The 18,953-nt window shown below is 41.1% G+C and overlaps 1 protein-coding gene across 1 annotated transcript in view; it reads left to right on the top strand.

Annotated features, from left to right (window-relative positions):
- The window catches only part of SDC2 (syndecan 2), a 105,364-nt gene that overhangs the window by 72,787 nt on the left and 13,624 nt on the right, over window positions 1-18,953 (top strand). The window contains exon 2 of the mRNA XM_012643619.1: window positions 16,652-16,763. Within this exon, the coding sequence (XP_012499073.1) occupies window positions 16,652-16,763 (112 nt within the window). The remainder of the gene's footprint in view (window positions 1-16,651; window positions 16,764-18,953) is intronic.

The raw sequence follows: 18,953 nt of genomic DNA, 5'->3' as shown, positions 1-18,953 counted from the left end.
AATTTCATTAAATTGTTCACATATAAATTATTGTTCTTCTGTGTCGGATACTTGTTACGGTGAAAGGGCACCAAAGAGTTTGCTCCATGTGTAGTTCTGATAAGGAAACGAGTCCTTGACTGGATTTGTTTTCTCCCCTTATGAAGATTGTGTCTTCCTCCCCTTTGTGTCTTCCTCCTTCCCCTTTCGGCCCTAGCTTATCTGTCAAGTCCATAGCTACCTTTTCTCCTGGAAGACTATCTGATCATCCACCATCACCATCATGCAGTCTTTTGTGGGCCCAGTTTGTTTAAGCCAACTAACCACGGGCCAGTATAATTTTTAGTGAAGTTCAGTTCACTCTTCCACCTGGTATGAAGACAGCACCTTGTGGTCCCATTAGTGATGAACTCTTTGCCTTATAATCAGCTTTGTTGTCACCTGAAATTTTTTCAACTAGAGTTCTCCCTACCCCCTCCAACTTTTAAATTATGGATTTTCAAATATACAGAAAAGCTGAAAGAGGACAATATCCTACACCCAAATTTGATAATTGGTAATGTTTTACCAGTTATTTGCTTTATTCTCTCATATATATATTTGTGCCATTGATAGTAAATTTTGGTAATCAAGATACTTCACCACTAAAGACCTCAGCCTTCATCCCTATGGGTAATGACAAAATACAGTCTCACCTAAGAAAGTTAATGATGATTCCTTAGTATTTTCTAATATTCAGTCCATATTTAGATTTGTCAGTTGTCTCAAGAATGTCTTAAGATGTACTAGAGTTTTTATCCCCTATAGTTTATTAATGCATTGGGGAATATCCCAGCAGTTGCACCGGCTGCATGGATAGAACAGTGGTGCAACCTCTCATTTAAAAGTTGTTGGCAAATGAGCCATTTTTAAGAGAAAACTGCCCTTCCCTATCTGTTGTTGGCGGTTTCCTTTCTTACTTGATGTAGCAGTGTAGGCAAGAATGAATGAATAACACCCATCACAACTGTAAATGGGCATCTTATAACTTATACAGGTTCAGAATGTGTCATTTATTTGGTGAAGCTAATTGAGCGTGATGCCACGGAGGTGAGGTGGTTGGGTGCACACATTGTTAGCGATCAGGAATCATCTCTTGTGTGCTGGTTTGTCAAAAACCTGTTGTCACTTGTAGAAGGGACCATCGCTCAGGGCAGAATATATGGGCAGACCTCGGGAGTTCGCCAGGAATTTGGACTTGGTGAAAATTAATACTTTTTTTGGTATAGTCTTAGCTTTACAAAATAATTGAGGAGATAGCACATAATGTTCCATATACCCACTCCAACCCACCACTTCCCGCATTATCAAGTACTAACACATCTTGTATTAGTGTAGTACATTTGTTGCAATTAATGAACCAATACTGATATATCATTATTAACTGTAGTTCATGGTTTACAGTAGGGTTCACACTTTGTACAGTTCTGTGGGTTTCAACAATGCATAATGGCACGTATCCACTATTATAGTAACATACAGAATTTTTTCGCTGCCCTAAAATCCCCTTTGCTCTACCTATTTATCCTTCCCTCTTTTCCCCTAAACCCCTGAGAATAAAATCTTTTTACTGTCTGGTTTTGCCTTTTCCAAAATGTCACATAATTGGAATCATCCAGAATGGAGCCTTTTTAGATTGGCTTCTTTCACTTAGCAATATGCATTTAAAGTTCCTCCATGTCTTTTGGAGGCTTGATAGCTCGTATCTTTTTATTGCCGAATAATATTCCATCATACGGCTGTACCGCAGTTGGTCTATTCACAAGGCTTGCTGTTTTACTTTTAAACAAATGATAGAACATTTCAGCACGTAGCAGTTGTCTGATAAATAGTCATTAAATGACCCAGTTAGATAGACTCCTTAATTTTTCTGCCAGGTATATAGTGTCAAGGGAGAGCTGTGATGGAAAAGGCAATTATGTTGTTAGGCACGGACTTCTGCTAATGTGCAGTTATTGTTTATGGAGAGAGCATTTAACCCTTAGAGAACGGCTTAGCCCAGCAGAAGTAGATGATTTTGATGTATCCAGGCTTCCAACAACAGTTTAAGAATTCTCTTTAAAACTGCATTGTGTGGTGCTGTAGCCACTAGCCAGCCACAGGTAGCTATTCGAACTTGACTGAAAGTCAATAAAATAAAAAATTCAGTGCCTCAGTTGTACTAACCACATTTCAACCACTGGTTAGCTGTATGTGGCTAGTGGCTATTATTTTGGAGAATGCAGACGTGGAATATTTCTGTCATCACAGAAAATTTTATTGGCTAGCCCTGATTCAAATAGAAGCATTCAAATGGAAGGACGGGATTGAAATCAGTTGACCAGGCTGATTCTGGTTTCTCTTTAATGCTTAGCTCTTTTGTGCCACAACAATTTTACAGTGGAAGAGATGAAGCCCAAAGATCTGTTTACTGGAGAACAGTTGCTTTAAGGTGACTTACTAGGGATAGAAAGGCGGCTCAGGCCAGTGAAGCTGAAACTGTGACAGGCACCCGTGGGACAGCCCCAGGCAGTGTGGCTTGACCACATTTTAGGCCCTCGATTAGTTAGTGTTAAGGAGTTTTACAGGAGCTCTCGGCTCTTGCTTATTTATTAATAGTTTGATTTAAAAAAAAAAAAAAAGCAAAGGCCTTCTCTAATTTGAGAGGATGGGTGGCTATGGAAAGGGAGCTAAACTTCTCAACTAATAAATTTGCAAGTTGTATACCCATCCCCTCAGTAAACTCCTGTGGTTGTTGGATGCCAGGAATGTGAAACCTGAATGAGTATCAGATATTTGCTACAGAAAGTGTAGCTCACTCCCTTGGAATTGAGATTACTTTTATTTGGGAGCAAAGAAAATCACAGTGTTTTGGTTTTTTTGCCAGCTCTTTGGATTTGATCAGATCTAATTTGAATCACGTGGTAGGTGCCATGCTAACACAAAGTATTACAGGCTGTCAATCTATTTAAATTTCAGTTCTGTATTGTGAAATTTTATGTATGGCATTTTAATAAAGTCTTAATTCTTCTAAACAGAAGTACAGATAACAGACATTACATTAAATTGTACTTTTCCTTAATGTCTAATCTGGAAATTGGCTGTTGTTGCTGGTGAGGGTTTTTAATATACTTTTTAAGTGAAAGTGGCAAATTGCTCTGTCTGCACGGTATAGCTTTAAATACTGACTTTTTGCCTTTTGAAATGCTCGAATTTCTAAGAGGCCTAGTGTGAAAAGGTGAATTTGACAGAATAATTTATCTACCATAATTCCTGTGGAAAGACTTAAAATATTCTGGTATTTGGAAGTTCAGTCAGGATGTGACCACTTGGACTCACGACTGTCCTAAAACACAGGCTTAGAATTGATAGTTTTCTCTAAGAATAGGCATAGAGAAAATAGTATATTTTATACATTAAAAATTGGAAATGCCAGATCTCAGATGAAGAGATTCCCCCCAGTCTTGTCAGATTTTACCTTACAAGAGTTACTGAGTTTTAATCAACATTTAATAATTACTGAATTTGTTCAACTGACATTTGCTTTTTTAAAAAAAACAAACATGTTGTCCCTTAAGTGAACAGCCGGATAATAGATGGGTTTCTTATATCTGCTATGGTTTTTGTGTAATTCAAAAAATATATACATTTTAATTTAGTTACTGTTTCATGTTAGCAAAGTCTAGAAAAATTGATTATGGTTTCTTAGCGTGGGATTGTTTTCTTAAAAGCCGTGAAAGGGGGAAGAATCAATATTAGGGCTTTCTGAATGGCAGCTTTTTACAGAGCACCCCAGCACGATTGATTACAGCTGCTTTTGTAAAGGATTTTAAAAAGAACAATCTGTATTAAAAACATCATTCTTTGGTATGAGCTTGAACAGTTCCAAATGGGTTTCCATGGGGGCTGCCCTGCAATGCGACCACTTGAAGGGATTGTGGCCATCGCCGGTGGGCCCGGGCAGCTCGGCAGGGGAAGGCTCTTAGGTGAGGAGTTGCTGGCATGCATGCCAAAGAGGTTACCTTGGCAGCTGCAATCATTCAGCACATTCTTCAGCCTCCCAGGCAGGAGGGGCGAGACACATGTCATTTTTCTACAGGCAGTGTGTAAGGTTAAGCAGCAGGAAGGGAATGTCAGAAGGATGTCTTTGTTCCAGAGCATTGGCCAAGGCCAGGTGTGTCCTGTCACAGTTAGGGATAATAGAAGGTGATAGCTCCCAAGCTTCCATGTCTTCAGCTGTTGTCTTGAGACCAGTGAGGAGTGGACATGTCTTCATTTGGCACCTTACATGTGAGCACCGTGACCATGTTCTTCTTAGGCAGCATGCTGGTCTCATACCAGTTAAATAAACTCTGCTCTGTGGTAGAGGCACTGTTTGGAAGCGGTTAAATCCATTAGAAACTGGTCCCATCCCCACAAGGCACGTGACAGAGCCCAAGCAAGAGACCATTAATGTTGACTTGGCTCCAGAGTTTAATTTTAGTAAGATTTTGCACGCTCTAGAAAATTGAGACGTGACAGGTGGTCCAGGTGGCTTTCATTCTAAAAAAGGTGGGGGACAGGGGGTGGGGATTCATATTGACCTTGCCATTGGCTGCTTTACAGAGGGCATTTGCAGGAATGGGGTGGCCTGTTAATGTGAGGATTGAAGATCCCGGAGAGTGCGGGGATTTTTAGAAATAGTTTAGAGTTTCGCATCATCACTTTTTATTTAGCACGCTTGGGCGCTGAATCACCACGGAGGCCTGCAGTATGGCTTGCCACAGCGCTGGTGGAATCAGCTGATGAGCCTCTTTTATTACTGGACTGAGTTGGGAAAAAGACAATTCCTGAGATGATCTGATATATTTTTGACTCAAAACTATTTGCTTTTCTTTATCTCCCATATTTTTAGAAAACTAAATGTTACATCTCTTAGAAATGGTGCTTACTCTAGTGTTCCAGCTGAGCCTTTTAATTACCACTAGTGAATTACTATAAATCAGCTTCCTCTGAGGGCAAAAAAAATGATATATGCTTTTTTTTTTTTTTTTTACATATTCTCAAAAATGCTTTTTAAATATTATTTTTTAATTGAGCATATAATTTTACCATCTTGCAAGTTCTCTCTTTCCTCTCATCCTCCATGACCCTCGTAAGGTTAAGAGTCTACTAAACGGTTCCGTCAGCAGAAGGTCAGATTGTCTTCATATATAGATTCTGATGAGGTGGATCAGAAAGACAGAAAGGTAGCACTGGGATGTATTAGGTGACCTTTTGGATTTTTGAGGGCTTTGGCCATATGGCAGTTTGTACAGCTAATGAAGGGATTATATAAAATTGGTGAAGAAATTATTACTGTCCACAGCTTTCTTTTCTCCCTCATTTAGCAAGACCCTAAATGTTACCTTCAGATAAAGTGCTTGTATAGGACACTTTAGCACAACAGTGGAAGTGCTTTCTCAAATGCGTTTGCTTTGATGGCACAGGTCCTGTGGCCATCAGTGCGCTCTGTGAAGGACGTGCATTTGCCTGGAGCTCATGCTCCTGCCCCGGTGCTGTGGTGAGTGGGCGGAGGGGATGGGGTTCGTTCCCTGGGAAATTTCATGCAGTGTCTTTGATGAATTTCACAATAGACTCTAATACCTTTTAACTCTTTTCCCGGTTCTTTTAAGGAAACCGTTTCTTTAAAAGCTGGTTGGCTATCGTTGTTTATTTTACTTGGTTAAAAAGTTCGGTCAAGAATATTTCCTTTATATAACAAAAAGAAATACAGGGCCTGGGGCTGTGATTCTTGGGCAGAATCAGATGCTTTTCCACTAGATACCAGGAATGTGAATAATCATTTGGGCACACAGCGCAGCCTGCCACGGTCACTTGACACTAAGGTATTGAAAGCCCGCCGTTTGGAACAGATTTTTTTTTAACTCTGGCTTTGAAATCAGTGGTGTTATCACCTTTGATTTATCCCCTCTTTTCTAGCTTTGTTGCTTTTGTTTAGATTTTTACGTTTTTTTAAGATTTTTTTTAAAAAGTGCTGACACCTTTTCAGTCTCTATTATAAGGAACCAGCTGCAGATGTCATCGTCTTCATTTAAAAAGCTCTCCAAGGCTGGGCACGGTGGCTCACACCTGTAATCCTAGCACTTTGGGAGGCTGAGGTAAGAGGATCGCTTGAGGCCAGGAGTTTAGACCAGACTGAGCAACATAGCAAGACCCAGTCTCCATAAAAAGTAGAAAAATCCAGCTGAGTGTGGTGGCACGTGCCTGTAGTCCCAGCTACCTGGGAAGCTGGGGCAGGAGGATCGCTGGAGCCCAGGAGTTAGAAGTTGCAGTGATCTGTGACGATACCACTGCATTCTAACCTGGGCACCAGAGTAAGACTCTGTCTCAAAAAACATAAAATTAAATTTAAAATAATCCTTCTAGATCAGGTAGTCACTGTGTCAAGTCAAATTCTTTCCTGTAATTAGCAGAAGCAGAGGCTCCCATTACAAACAGAGGAGGTAAGTGTAGCAGAAGAGATGCTGAAACCAGAGCAATGTGGAACATCTGCCCAGCTCACTGTCAGGTCAGCCCTGCAGGGGTGTCGGGGCACAGGGCTTGAGCAGGCCTGACCCCCACTGGCTGGAGCTAAACTGGAAGGGAGTTTACACACCGGAAACTGAGTAGCCTTCCCTCAACTTGGAGTGGCTTCTTCTGCTTGAAATAACCCAGGAGCAAGGGGTAGCTAATGAGATGGGTAACTAGACCCAGGACTTTTTAGAACCTGGGGTCTTGCAATTAAATACCGATTTTATTAGACCCTTTTGCCTTTGTGACCTCAGATGAAATGGGTCAGGAGTGGCCCAAGCACTGTTCTGTGATTCAGTGACACTTTCCTGAAGTATGATTTTTTTCTTCTTTTTCTACTTATCACTTATACACCTATTTATTTCCATGATGCTTCCTTTAGAGTCTTTATACATATATGCACATGTCTATGTTTACATGTATTAACTGTTAATAAGTTTGTTTTCAGAAGTTCATTTGCACTGTTGATGTATAAAAGCTGGTCCCTGGTCATTTGTGCCCATGACTCTTTGGTCTTGTGCCTTCAATGCTTTTGGCAACACATATACATTGTAAAAATGTAATAGTAATATACCAGTTACGAAAGAAATCACCCACAAACTCACCACACTAACCAGTTACCTTTGTTCATTTTCCATTCCCCTTTCAGTGCATGGCCAAATGTATATGAAATGTTAATAAATGGTTATAATATTAGAAAACATTTTAAAAGTATATTCTTTTTTAAATTTAATGTGCTGTCATAAACATCTTTCCTTATTGCTGTTGGTATATGATTTTTAATGCTTTGTTGAGAAAACAGTGTATTGGGTGTAATAATGTATCAGACATAGACACCAAACCATAGTTGGTATTTAGGTTGTCTCAGTGATTTTGCTTTAATGCACTAGTAAACATCCCAACTTGACTTGTTTTTAGAATCTTTCCTTAGCATAATTCCTAGAAGAATAAATAACTTGTCAAATCACATAAAAGATTTCATAACTTCTTAAAGCACATAGGCAATGCGGTTTCCAAAGGTTCTATGCCGATTTCTTTTAGTTGGCATCTTTTAAATGGTCAAAGCTTCTCTTTACAGACCAGAAGTAGCGTCCCGTATCAACATTGAAACTCAGAACTAGCTTAGCCCTCTGAACTGCAGGTTTAGTTGGAAAGTCCAGCCACTGACTATGGCAAGCGTCAGCACTCAGGTTCTTTCTCCGACATCAGCCGGAGCCTGGAAGGTGTGGTCTGCCCTTTGGATCCAAGGTCTTTCCCATTTTCCTGTCCCATAAGCTTCCTGTAGCATTCCGTCAGCCCCTGTGTAGGGTGGAGAATATATGTGGTTATGCCTTGAGGCCTAGAATTGTAGCAGTTGAAAAACTCTTAAAGCGAATTATTAAATCTAAACAAGAGCCGGTTGGCTTCCTGTGCTTGACTTGGAGTCTGTTCCATTATGGTAGTTTTTACAAAACATTTCTGAATAAGAAATAAATTCCAAATATCTTTTTCCCCACTTCTCCTGCCAAACTCCACCAGGAAACAGAATCTCATTACTTCAGTTAGAATTTATTAATACTGACCCTCTCCAGCACTTGGAACTTTTCAGGTTAGGCTCACACGGCTTCTATTTTTACTCTAGTCTAAACTGTGGTCATATGGATAACAAAATAAATATTGGAATATTGTAGTGTGGGAGGGGGAGAGGCAGCCGTGCTTATAATAACATGGCTGCAAACCTCTTGCTTCCCTCTGTTTGATACTACAAAAAAGGAAGAAAGCACGATGTGGAGCACATCTGTAAGTAATGAACATTTTCCTTTTGTGTGTCATGCATATTCAACATAATCCCACTCAAAGTCCCAGGCGTTGTTTTAGTATACATTGCTTTGTAAATCCTTGTTTTTGTTGCCAAAAAATTTAATTCAAGGCAAAGGTTGTTTCCTTTCTCTCTATGGATCAGGAATCTGAACCCATTACTACAAACAGAAGTAAGAACTGTCAGTGTGTTCTGCTCTTGGTTTTTGTTTTTTTTCCTCCTGGTTGCCTTTTTCCTTGTTGCTGAGGAGGAAGACTTTTTTGTTTAATGTGAGCAATAAACCAGTTTCAGCAAGGGTATTTTTTTAAAAAACATATTGATTGAATTTTGTAATGCAAATGTTTCGAAATTCAAACGTTACAAAAGGGCATAGAGTGAAAATTCTCTCCAGGTGGGATATTTTGCTTTTAATTAGTTATCTCTGTAATTGTTCTAGGTTACAAAGTACGAAATGTGTCAAGAATTTGGGTGCAGGGGTTTAGATTTCTTTCAGCTGATTTTATTGGGTTAAGAGCTCTTCATCATGAGATGGTGGCAGTAACCACCAAGGGATTTGGATCACGGGGGTTTGTAGAATGATATGCTTGTGATGGGATGATTGGTAGATGAGCATTATCTCAATGAGTGCGTGTGATCAGGCTGCTCACTGGTACCAAGTTCTAGATTAAAGAGAAATGAGATTGGGGGACTTGCATCCTGTTTTGTGTGTAGTAATGCTTGGGAGCAGAGGAAGGGTACATCATTCAGTTAAATAAGCAACCAACATCTTTCTGGATCATATCCAAGATGCTGTTTTAAATTTACCCAACAAACCACTTAGCCAGGTATTCTTCTGTAGAATCAATAAACACCTTCGGAAGAAAAATCATTTTGTAGTACCACATGCACCAACCTACATACAGTGAGGCATTTTTTCTGAAAATATTGATTATATTAAATCATAAATACAAGTTTAGATGATCCAAACAATCCTATGGAAAGATTTTTTGGGGTGAGGAGAGTCAATGCTAATTATTGCGCTGAGCATTTTATTAAACAAAGATTTTTTTTTTGAGCTCTGTTGCCTTGGGAAATCTAACTGCTTTGAACCTGATTTAGTTTTTTTGTTTTAAAACAAAGAGGAGAATTTCTACAGTTAAATATACTAACTCAGTGTCACTTTTTAAAACACTTTTGTGCCATTTAAATGTTCTGCAAAGACTAGTGCTGTGCCTGGCTCCTTGGAGCATTCTTAATGAGCCAGAAGTTTCTTCCAAGGTCACACCTTTCCTGGCAGTCCTCCTCACAGAATAAGGCCAAATTCTAGCGTGTCCTTTTTAAAAAAAATCAGGTAAGAGATTGTTGATCTATTTCTCCCAGACATTGGGGTAACCAGGTAACTTCTTTAAAAGGCATGGTTATTTCCTTTCACCAGATGGCTTAAAGCTGGGATTCAGCCCATCAGAAAAATTTGACTTCTTCCACTCTTTGTTGAGCCTTTGCCATTTACTGGTTCCAAGAGAACAATGGTAGGCAAAGGAGAGGATGCAGACAGTACTAGGCCTGGTCCTGGTTCTTGAACCTCTTCAAGGAACACACCTTCTAAATGGTGAGATAAGACGCCTCACTGTAGGAGGCATCCAGCAGGAAAACGCAGCATCAGTGGTCAGTTCCAAATGAGCAGTTCAGACCCGAAGGACTGTAAATAAATACAGTAGGAATTCTGTCATCTCCCAGGCCCTGGGTCATTTCAAAAGCTTCATGGAGCTTGTGAAATTTCTCCAAAGTTGCCTTATAATTTGACATTCTTATGACCAGCCTAGTCATCCTTGTGGTTCACACTTCATATCCTAATGTGATTCTACCTGTATAACCCGATTTTTATTTTTCAGAAGTGGGTTTATTTTCCTAATATCATGGGTAAATCATTTAAATTTATTCCCCACTTTGTGGAATATATGTTGAAGTATTTCTTAAAAGACATTAACTTTCTATATAACTAATTAAGGACTATAATAGATGTTTGCGGCAGTTCTGAACTAAAGACCTTGCTTAAGAATTTCTTAAGGAGGGATATTTAAGAATTTTCTTTCATGTGTGACCTCACTTTTGACCTTAGCTTTTTTCCATGGATGATTTGTATGTAGTATATACAGGATAGTAAGACAAGCCTGGGAAGTTATTAGGTACCAGATAGTTCTCTATAAACGTACCCTTAAGACAAGTGCTTGTATATGTTGTCAAACTCTATAGAAAGAATAAAAAAAAAAAAAACATGTTTGTAAAGACAACAGTATATGCTTATAACTCAGCCATGTCTAATGTGTTTAAGGACAGCCGTATCTTTTTCTAACAATAAACATAGGCTTCTTTCTTTCTGTTACATTTTTAGTTTGGATGGGGCACCTGCTTGCTGGAGATGAAGGTGTTACTAAAAATTAATGAATCGCAATTAGTGTACATGGTTCCAGGTATCCTCCATGTAGGAAATTTGTAGGACATTATACAGAGAAGAAACGGTTAAACCAGAACTCTGAACTGTTGATGCGATTTTTTTTTTCCCCATCTGTGATGCCAAGAATGTTAGGTCTGAATGATGTTAAGTAGATATTCTGGGGGAAGAATTTCCATGGTCAAAGTTTGAAACCACTGGATTAAGCACAGTTCAACATGGTTCTTTATTGCAGTTCTTCTCAGGGCCTTTGTTATGATTATGTGTGAATCACAGGAACAGAGAGGGGAGGAGACAGACACAGCATGTTGAACATTCTCAGTGGTACACACTTCGAAGTCCAGACTCAACACTTCTGAGCTGTCTGACTCCAAGCAAGCGTCAGTTCTTTGGTCTGTACTGGAGATTGTCAAGATGATTAGATGAGCCAATGCTTATAAAATGCTTAGCACAAAATGCCTGGTACATAATAAACACTTAACAGTTAGCTACAGCTAATCCTTTTGAACCCGAGGCTGAATGGTCTGATGTCAGTCATGTTGTGGGGCATTACGGTGCATCAGAAAGAGCCCAGAATTGGGTGTCAAGAGGTATGGGTTCCAGTTTGGCCACCAGCTGAACCAGATGATTTTGAGCTACTTTGCTGCGATAGTGGTCTGTTTCTTCATTTTTGAAATAAATAGATGATCTTGGTGCCTATAGTGTCCAGTCAAGCTCTAAAATTATATATTCCTTTGGGCCATACCTAAGCCAGAATTGGCAAGTTCAGCTTACCCACAGGTATGTCATCCCTGAATGATTGTGTGGGTGAGAGAGATTTTTAGCTAATTATTATTTCCCTTACAGTGTGTGTTAGCTAGTAATAAAATAGTTTACTAAGTCACCTATGGAAAGATAAGCTAAAGTTACAGCCTGTTTGGCGCTTTGTAATCACCATAAAAGTTAATATGCATTTGAGTCTAAATTAGGGCTGGATGTGCCTTTATCCTAAAACTATGAGCTATCATCTAGGTACTTGTTTCTGATGTGATACAGAGATGTATTATTAGGCCACATGGATACTTTATTTTTGTGTTCAAAGGCTAATGTTCTGAAAGTTGGGTCTGGGAGTTGGGGTATCCATAAATGGTTAGGTTTTGTCCTTTCCGATTTTGTTTACCCAAGTTTAAACCATAAAGTTTAAACACCTATTGCTTTGAGCTTTAATTACTTCGATGATCACTGTGTCAGTTGCACTAGTTTACAGCATTTGGAGGACATTCACTCAGTAGGTAAGGCTGTATGTTTCCAGGAAGACCTTGGATTTCTAAATAACAGATTTCTGCACTGGCGGTTTGAAACATGGTATTTGTTCAATGTAGGCTTTACCTCCCCAAGAAAAATCAACAAAGTCGATTTGTCCAGTTGCTGTCACACAAATTGTCTTTGCCAAGAAAATGGACAGATTGGCGATGTTTCTCCCTAAAACCAAGACTGGTACACTTGATCCTTTATGCATCAAATCAACATTTTCTCTTGTCATTTTTATTATAAATATCATAAGTTCGGGCTGAATCCTTTTATCAAAATCTAGTTTCTATCATCAAGTACGGAAGACCCTGATCACCAGTGCTTTCCTCAGTTTTCCATCCTTAAAGGAGTTTATTTCCCCTTAGGAGTTTTATATGACGGAAATTGGTGTCATCATGGCTCTTTGCGATGCTTTTTGTCTTGGAGCCTAGGGCTTGGGTGGAGCAAGTAGCAGCAGCTGACACTGGAGCTGCAGGTGAGGCCATATGGTAAAAGAACTTCCTTCCAAGCAGAGGAATTTTTATGTCATCCTATAGGTGACAAGGCGCCAGTAAAAGGTTTTTAGCAGGGTAGTGATATGATTGTGTTTCACAATGATCCCTTTGCAGAGAATGGCTTCAAAGACAAAGACTTGGGCAGGGACCAAGTCCAGAGGCCTTAGTAATGGTCCAGGCCCAATACGATGAGGTTGTTGACATAGGGGGCCTAGAGAAGGAGGGACAGAGTTAGAGACAAGTATGTATCTTGCCTGCCTTCTAGGTATCGTGGGTATAGAAGACTGAGCCAGAAGTGCATTCTCCTCTGAAAATTTAGTCTGTGGAGGCAAAGTAGTGCTTCAGTTTCCCTGGCTGAACATGGCCTTGAGTGGAACCTTCTATCTCTGTCTGTGGCAGATTTTCCTCTTCATTGTACCTTGTTGCTTTCCACAGCTTCCCTTTGCTCTCCTGCATTCACGTCTTGCATCAGCCAGAGGGAAAGGTCTGAAAGACCAGCTTTGTTTTTCTTCCAGCTCGTACTATGGACCATGTTAGCTAACAGTATTGGCACTGCCTCATAGCGGTGGTCATTCCCAAACCAAACACCCTCGTTATGAAACCCTGCACTCAGGCTGCGGCTTTGGACCTCTGCTGTGTGCTTCTGCGTTTCCTTCCAGTTTACTTTCGTCCAGTGGCTCTGGCCCATTGAGCAAGTGAGTGTGCAGAGTGTGTCCCAGGGTTTTCTGCTAAGTGAGTCACATTTGGCCAGGTATAAAATCAATAGTTTTGAGTCACCCCTTTTGATGGCCGTGAAGAGAACCACATCTTCTTGTTTCCGAGGGAACGTTGGTGCATAATCCATTTTCCTCTCCACACACGTTAACTGCAAAAGTACTTTCAGCACAGAGTGTGGAATCTTCATAAAAGGAATTTGTCATGTTTGAAAAGGTGTTTTTTTTTCCAGGGAAAGACAATGGAGATATTTTTTGAGCATTCTGTGCTACAGAGTGAAAAGGGCCTGGCTTATTATTAAATTGGAAGAAAGGATTTTGGTGGTTTCTCTTATGTTCTTGGTACCCCTGAAATCAGAGTGGGAGAAAACTTTTAGTATGATGTCAAAATTATTTTCAGCACACTGGCTGACAGAGAAACAAAGACTTTTAGCTGCCTTCAAACACACGGAACATCCAGTCTGCCCCAGGACCATCCTGGAGCCCTCAAACCACGAGTGGCCGAGGGTAAGCTGGCTTCTCTAGACACGCCCCGACCTCCGCCCCAGGTCTTGTAGTAATATGCCTGACGATTGTCCTGAGGAGCCGGTTGTCCCAGGGAAGTCCGTTGGCTTCTCAGGCTGCCCAGTGTGGCTGAACAGTGAGGTGGCTACAGTTCTCTGGGAGACATTTTTGGCCCCTCTGCCTGTTTGTGTGACAGATGTGTCAGTTCAGACAACTGTATTATCTAATGAGTTAGAAGTTCAGTTTACACATGGGGATTAAATATCTCAGTATTACCCTTGCCACATCAAACTTCTTTGACAGGGGCCGGCGCGGTGGCTCACGCCTGTAATCCTAGCACTCTGGGAGGCTGAGGCGGGTGGATCGCTCAAGGTCAGGAGTTCGAGACCAGCCTGAGCAAGAGCGAGACCCCGTCTCTACTAAAAAAAAATAGAAAGAAATGATCTGGACAACTAAAAATATATATATATAGAAAAAAAAAAATTAGCCGGGCATGGTGGCTCATGCCTGTGGTCCCAGCTACTCGGGAGGCTGAAGCAGAAGGACTGCTTGAGCCCAGGAGTTTGAGGTTGCTGTGAGCTAGGCTGACGCCATGGCGCTCACTCTAGCCCAGGCAACAAAGCGAGACTCTGTCTCAAAAAAAAAAAAAAAACTTCTTTGACAGAGCCAAGAGGAAAATGAATGTCATTCAATCTTAAGAAAAGGGAGACAAGTTTCTAATATGTAAAGGGAATCTATTGCTTACTCTCAAGACTCTAGGTTGCTTAAGTAGATATAGCTCAAGGGATGAGAGGTTTGGGGCAGATGATCTCTCAGGCTTACAATTGTGAGATTTTAACTATAGGAATCCTGGAGGCCTTGTCACATGTGTTAACTGTGAAACCGGAGTCCAAGGCCAATTTGGTTTAAGTAATCTTAGTCAACAAATATTTATTGAGTACCCGTGAACTTTGAGAGGGCAGAGAGCACACATGGGTCATTTGAGACCTGCCTTCAATGAGTTGTACTCTGCAGAGGGGCAAGACAAATATATTAATACATGGAACAATTTTCCATGAGAGTTTGTTTTCAACTGTTCCTATCCTACAGAATCCTAAAATAGTACAGTTTATATCTAGGGGACACATGAGCTGGAGAAGTCAGAGCCTGTTGCATAGTAGACAGGATTTGAGAGAGGAAACCAGAGGGTCCTCCAGATGAAGTTAACAGGATAAACTTTAATACAAGCAGGACTAAGAATGGCTTTTACGTAGGAGCACAAGCAGTGGTTCAATCCAAGTGGTGTTTACTGAGCACCTACTATGTGCCAGGCATTGTGATTAGGAGAGAGAGGCTTCACTCTCCGAGGATCTGAGAGTCTAATAGGGGTCAGATGATGACAGAGCTGTGGAGCGAGGGGCTCCTGACACGGTCTGCAAGCTTGACCGTGTCAATTACAGTCTGGAATGGTAAAACCAGTGTAATGCAGGATGGCCTCAGATTGCAGAGTTAAGCTCTGACCATTCTAGCAGAAAAGTTCCAGCACACTCTGGGCTTAGGGTGGTCACCTGATGCCGGTAAGCCAGGCCACTGGAACACGAGTCCCTAAGGTTTCAGTCCTCAGAATCTGCTGGTGTGATAGCTCAAACGAAATAGATTCCCATACTTTTCTGTCAGTTGGCACGGGGGCCTGGTGGAGAATGTGGGCTGAAACTTGAGAAAATAAAGTGGTACTGTTATGGAGGTGGGACCTGTCTGTCCTCTGAGGAAGGTTCCAATCACAGTGACTGCTGGAACAGAAAGTTTTATTTTAGAAGGAAATTTAATGAAAGCCAACAAAGTAAGGGAAACGTGTTTTATAATTTCTGTTAGGAACAAACATTCAATTTGATTTTTAAAATAGGACAATAATGAGTGTTGCCTGTTTCCAAACACAAGCATCGTTTAGAAGCTGCCCGTCTGCTTTATTTGTTTCTGGGCTTTTGGGAGATAGTGGTGGTAAAATATCAATTTACTTCAAAGCATTTTTTCAAAACTTATACCTATACTCTGTCTCCAGTTCATGCAAGTTCCTCTTTTGGCAGGATTAGGTTGAATTTTAATACTAAATTCTTATTGAAGAGCTAAGAAGCTGTGGAACTGGTCTACTTAGTGACTGATCCCTCTACATATTAAGCGTGTGATTTGCTGTTACCAAGTGCCAGTAATATAAAAAGAATGTGCTCATGTGGGTTTATCTGTATTTGTCATTAAGGCTCTGTAAGCCGATGAGCCCTGGAAGCAGGCACGCCATGGCTTTCACCCACGTCGGGTGAGCCTCGTGGGCGCTACTCTCCATGGGGCGCCGGGTCTGGCATCAGCACGAACCTGGGCTGTAGCACAGAGCTCTGCATGGCTGGGGCACCAGGCAGCACTGTCTGTAGCAATAAAGCTCTGAGCCCAGCCAGGCCTGCAAGCATTCAGTGGGCCTGGATGGATCCCTGGGTGATTTTTTAACCTAAGCGCAGTAATATCTTTGTATGTATCCCCAAGAAAGTCTTAAGTGTTTTGTGGCCTTTCCAGTAAGAGAGTGACCTTGTGACAAAGAGAATACCTGCGATGGCTTATAACAGCATTGGGACAGCTGAAACGAGTTTAGTGGAATGTAACGAAATAAGCCCAAGATGGGTTCTTAGATCTCCAAGCTGTCTTCATTCTGCTGGTTTAAGCTGCATAGGCTTCCCTCGGTGGCATTATTCTGTGGTCAGCCCTTGATTTAATGCAGGTCATCAAGGTGTCCTGAGGATAACTGTGGTCAATTCTAGTCACCGCGGTATAAACCTGAACAGTAAGATAAATAAGCATGCTTGTTAATCTCTTACCATCCTGAATCCCTTGTTTTTTCCTCTCTCAGAGAGCAGAGCTGACGTCTGATAAAGACATGTACCTTGACAACAGCTCCATTGAAGACGCTTCGGGAGTGTATCCTATTGACGATGACGACTATGCTTCTGCGTCTGGCTCAGGTGAGGCCAGCTGCTTCTAAACACTGGACTTCATTCTCCACGCGTGTGTATACACACGTGTTTTGCTGTGCTTACTTCAAGGAAACAGGCAGGATGCACAGTGGCTGAGAGTGTGATCTTTGGAGTCAGAGTGCCTGGGTGCAAATTCTGGCTCTCTACCACTTAACCTGTGAGATCTTGGGAATTTGACTTTGTTGAGCCTCAGTTTCCTAGTTTATAAGATGGAAAGTAATACTCGTCCTTACCACACAGATTTGTTGTGAGGATTCAAAGGAGTTGTCACATCTAAAGCTCTTAGAGTGATGTGTCAGTTTTATTATTAAGACTTTCAGAGAGATGTCATGGACACCACCCTTAAAGAAATCCCTCAAATAGTGGTTTCATAAAACCACCTACCCTATGTTAAAGATTATAGATGAGAACAAGAAGTTATACTTTTTGATTCCTAGTGTGTTGCTCAAAAGTAGGATGGAAAATGTAGCAGCCAGCCAACTAAAACGATTGCATAGTGACATCCTCAGTGGCCCTGGTATATTAGTTATCTATTACCTCTGTAATGCTGTATAACATACCACCCCAAAACTTAGTGGCGTAAAGCAACAGTCATTCATTTAACTCATTATTCTGTAGGTTGGCAGTTTAGGCTGGGCTCTCTGGGCTCCCTCACATGTCAGCGGTCAGCTTCAAGTTGGGTAGGCAGCTTTTGGGCTCTCATATCTCTGGGACAGCTGAGCAGGCTTGGCTCTGGTCTGCATGGTCTCTCATGGTCCAGTAGGCCAGCCGTTTGTTCACAGGTAGGAGGCACAGATCCCAAAATAGCCAGCAAAAGTGTGCAAAGGCTCTTGCGGCCAAGGTTTAGAACTTGGCGCAGCATCACTTCTACCAGATTTCACTGGTCAAAGCAAGTCAGAGGGCCAGAATGGACTCCACCTCTTAATGGAAGGCGCTATAAAGTCACATGGCGGCGAATGTGGACACAAGGAGGAATAAAGGATTCTAGCCACATTTGCAATCTACCTGTGCTAGAAACAGCCCTGAAGAAGCTGAGAAAAAGGAAGAGCTTGTCCACATATATGGGCAAGTCAGGAATTTGTGGCTAACAGCATGCTAGGGAAGTCTTATTCAGACCTTTCTTACTTAGGGTTTTTGTAGATTCAACAGATGGTAAAAGTTACGCTGAATGTAGATTTTCTGACAATCAGATTTGCCTGGGCTTCAGAATGACCCAAAACAAATTAAAATCAGCTAGATCTAGTCATATAAAAGTGAATGTTTTAAGTTGGAAAACAGTAAGTCTGACAAAGACAAGAGGTGCTGGCTGACCTAGTAACGATGAGCTTACAATGCAATCCTTCTGTAAAAATAACTCTAGTTATTCTTGGGAGAGTGATATATATCACACACGCAGAATGAGTGTGAAAAGAGTTGTTCTCCGTAGCCCACAACTCTATAAATATCTTTCACTCATGGCACCTCTTTTTTCTTTTTAGCACCTCAAAACTGCTTTGTAACCATCATCTTCAAAATGTCCCAGGAAGTAATAAATATGGGTGCTTTTTTTGTCCCCATTTCACAGATCTTAGCATCCAAAAGTTGTTAGGGATCTGTAGAAGTTGTCCAAGTCATTTTGTTGACTTCTGCCAAGATCGCCCCTCAGTTTAATTTAAAACAGGTACACGGTCCTCCCCTGCGTTTTTCTTTCCATCCAGGTGAAAGAGAATTGGAGTGAGTCATCTCAAATCCTGAACCCACTAATCAAATAGATAACACTGAGGCTTAAACTCGGCCCTGTTGCTTCTGCTGTGGTTCTAGCCATAGGCAGATCACTTCTGTGAAAAAGTAGAATAGCATCATTCTTAACTTTGGAAACCACCTTGTGCTGAGATGAGGATGTTGTTTTTCCACTTAAGGGTAGCAGTACTTGTGAGTAAACTTTGCGAAGCACTTACTATGTGTCAGGCACTGTGCCAATCCTTATAACAGCCTTGTAAGGATAGATATTATTATTTCCATTTTTCACATGAGAAAACCTGAGGCACAGAGAGATTAAGTAACTTGCTTCAGGTCACACTGTTAGAAAGTACTGGAGCTGGGATAGGGACCAGGGAGTTGGTTCTCTTCAGGCCTTTGCTGTGCTGCCTCCTTGTGTCATAAAACCCCATTCTAGAATCGAGGCCTTGCCTAGCTGAT

This window comes from Propithecus coquereli, unplaced genomic scaffold, assembly GCF_000956105.1.
Source record: "Propithecus coquereli isolate 6110/MARCELLA unplaced genomic scaffold, Pcoq_1.0 Scaffold2, whole genome shotgun sequence".
NCBI classification, from domain to species: domain Eukaryota; kingdom Metazoa; phylum Chordata; class Mammalia; order Primates; family Indriidae; genus Propithecus; species Propithecus coquereli.
Note: the sequence above shows the minus strand (reverse complement) of the source record. Positions and strands in the feature narration are given on the sequence as shown.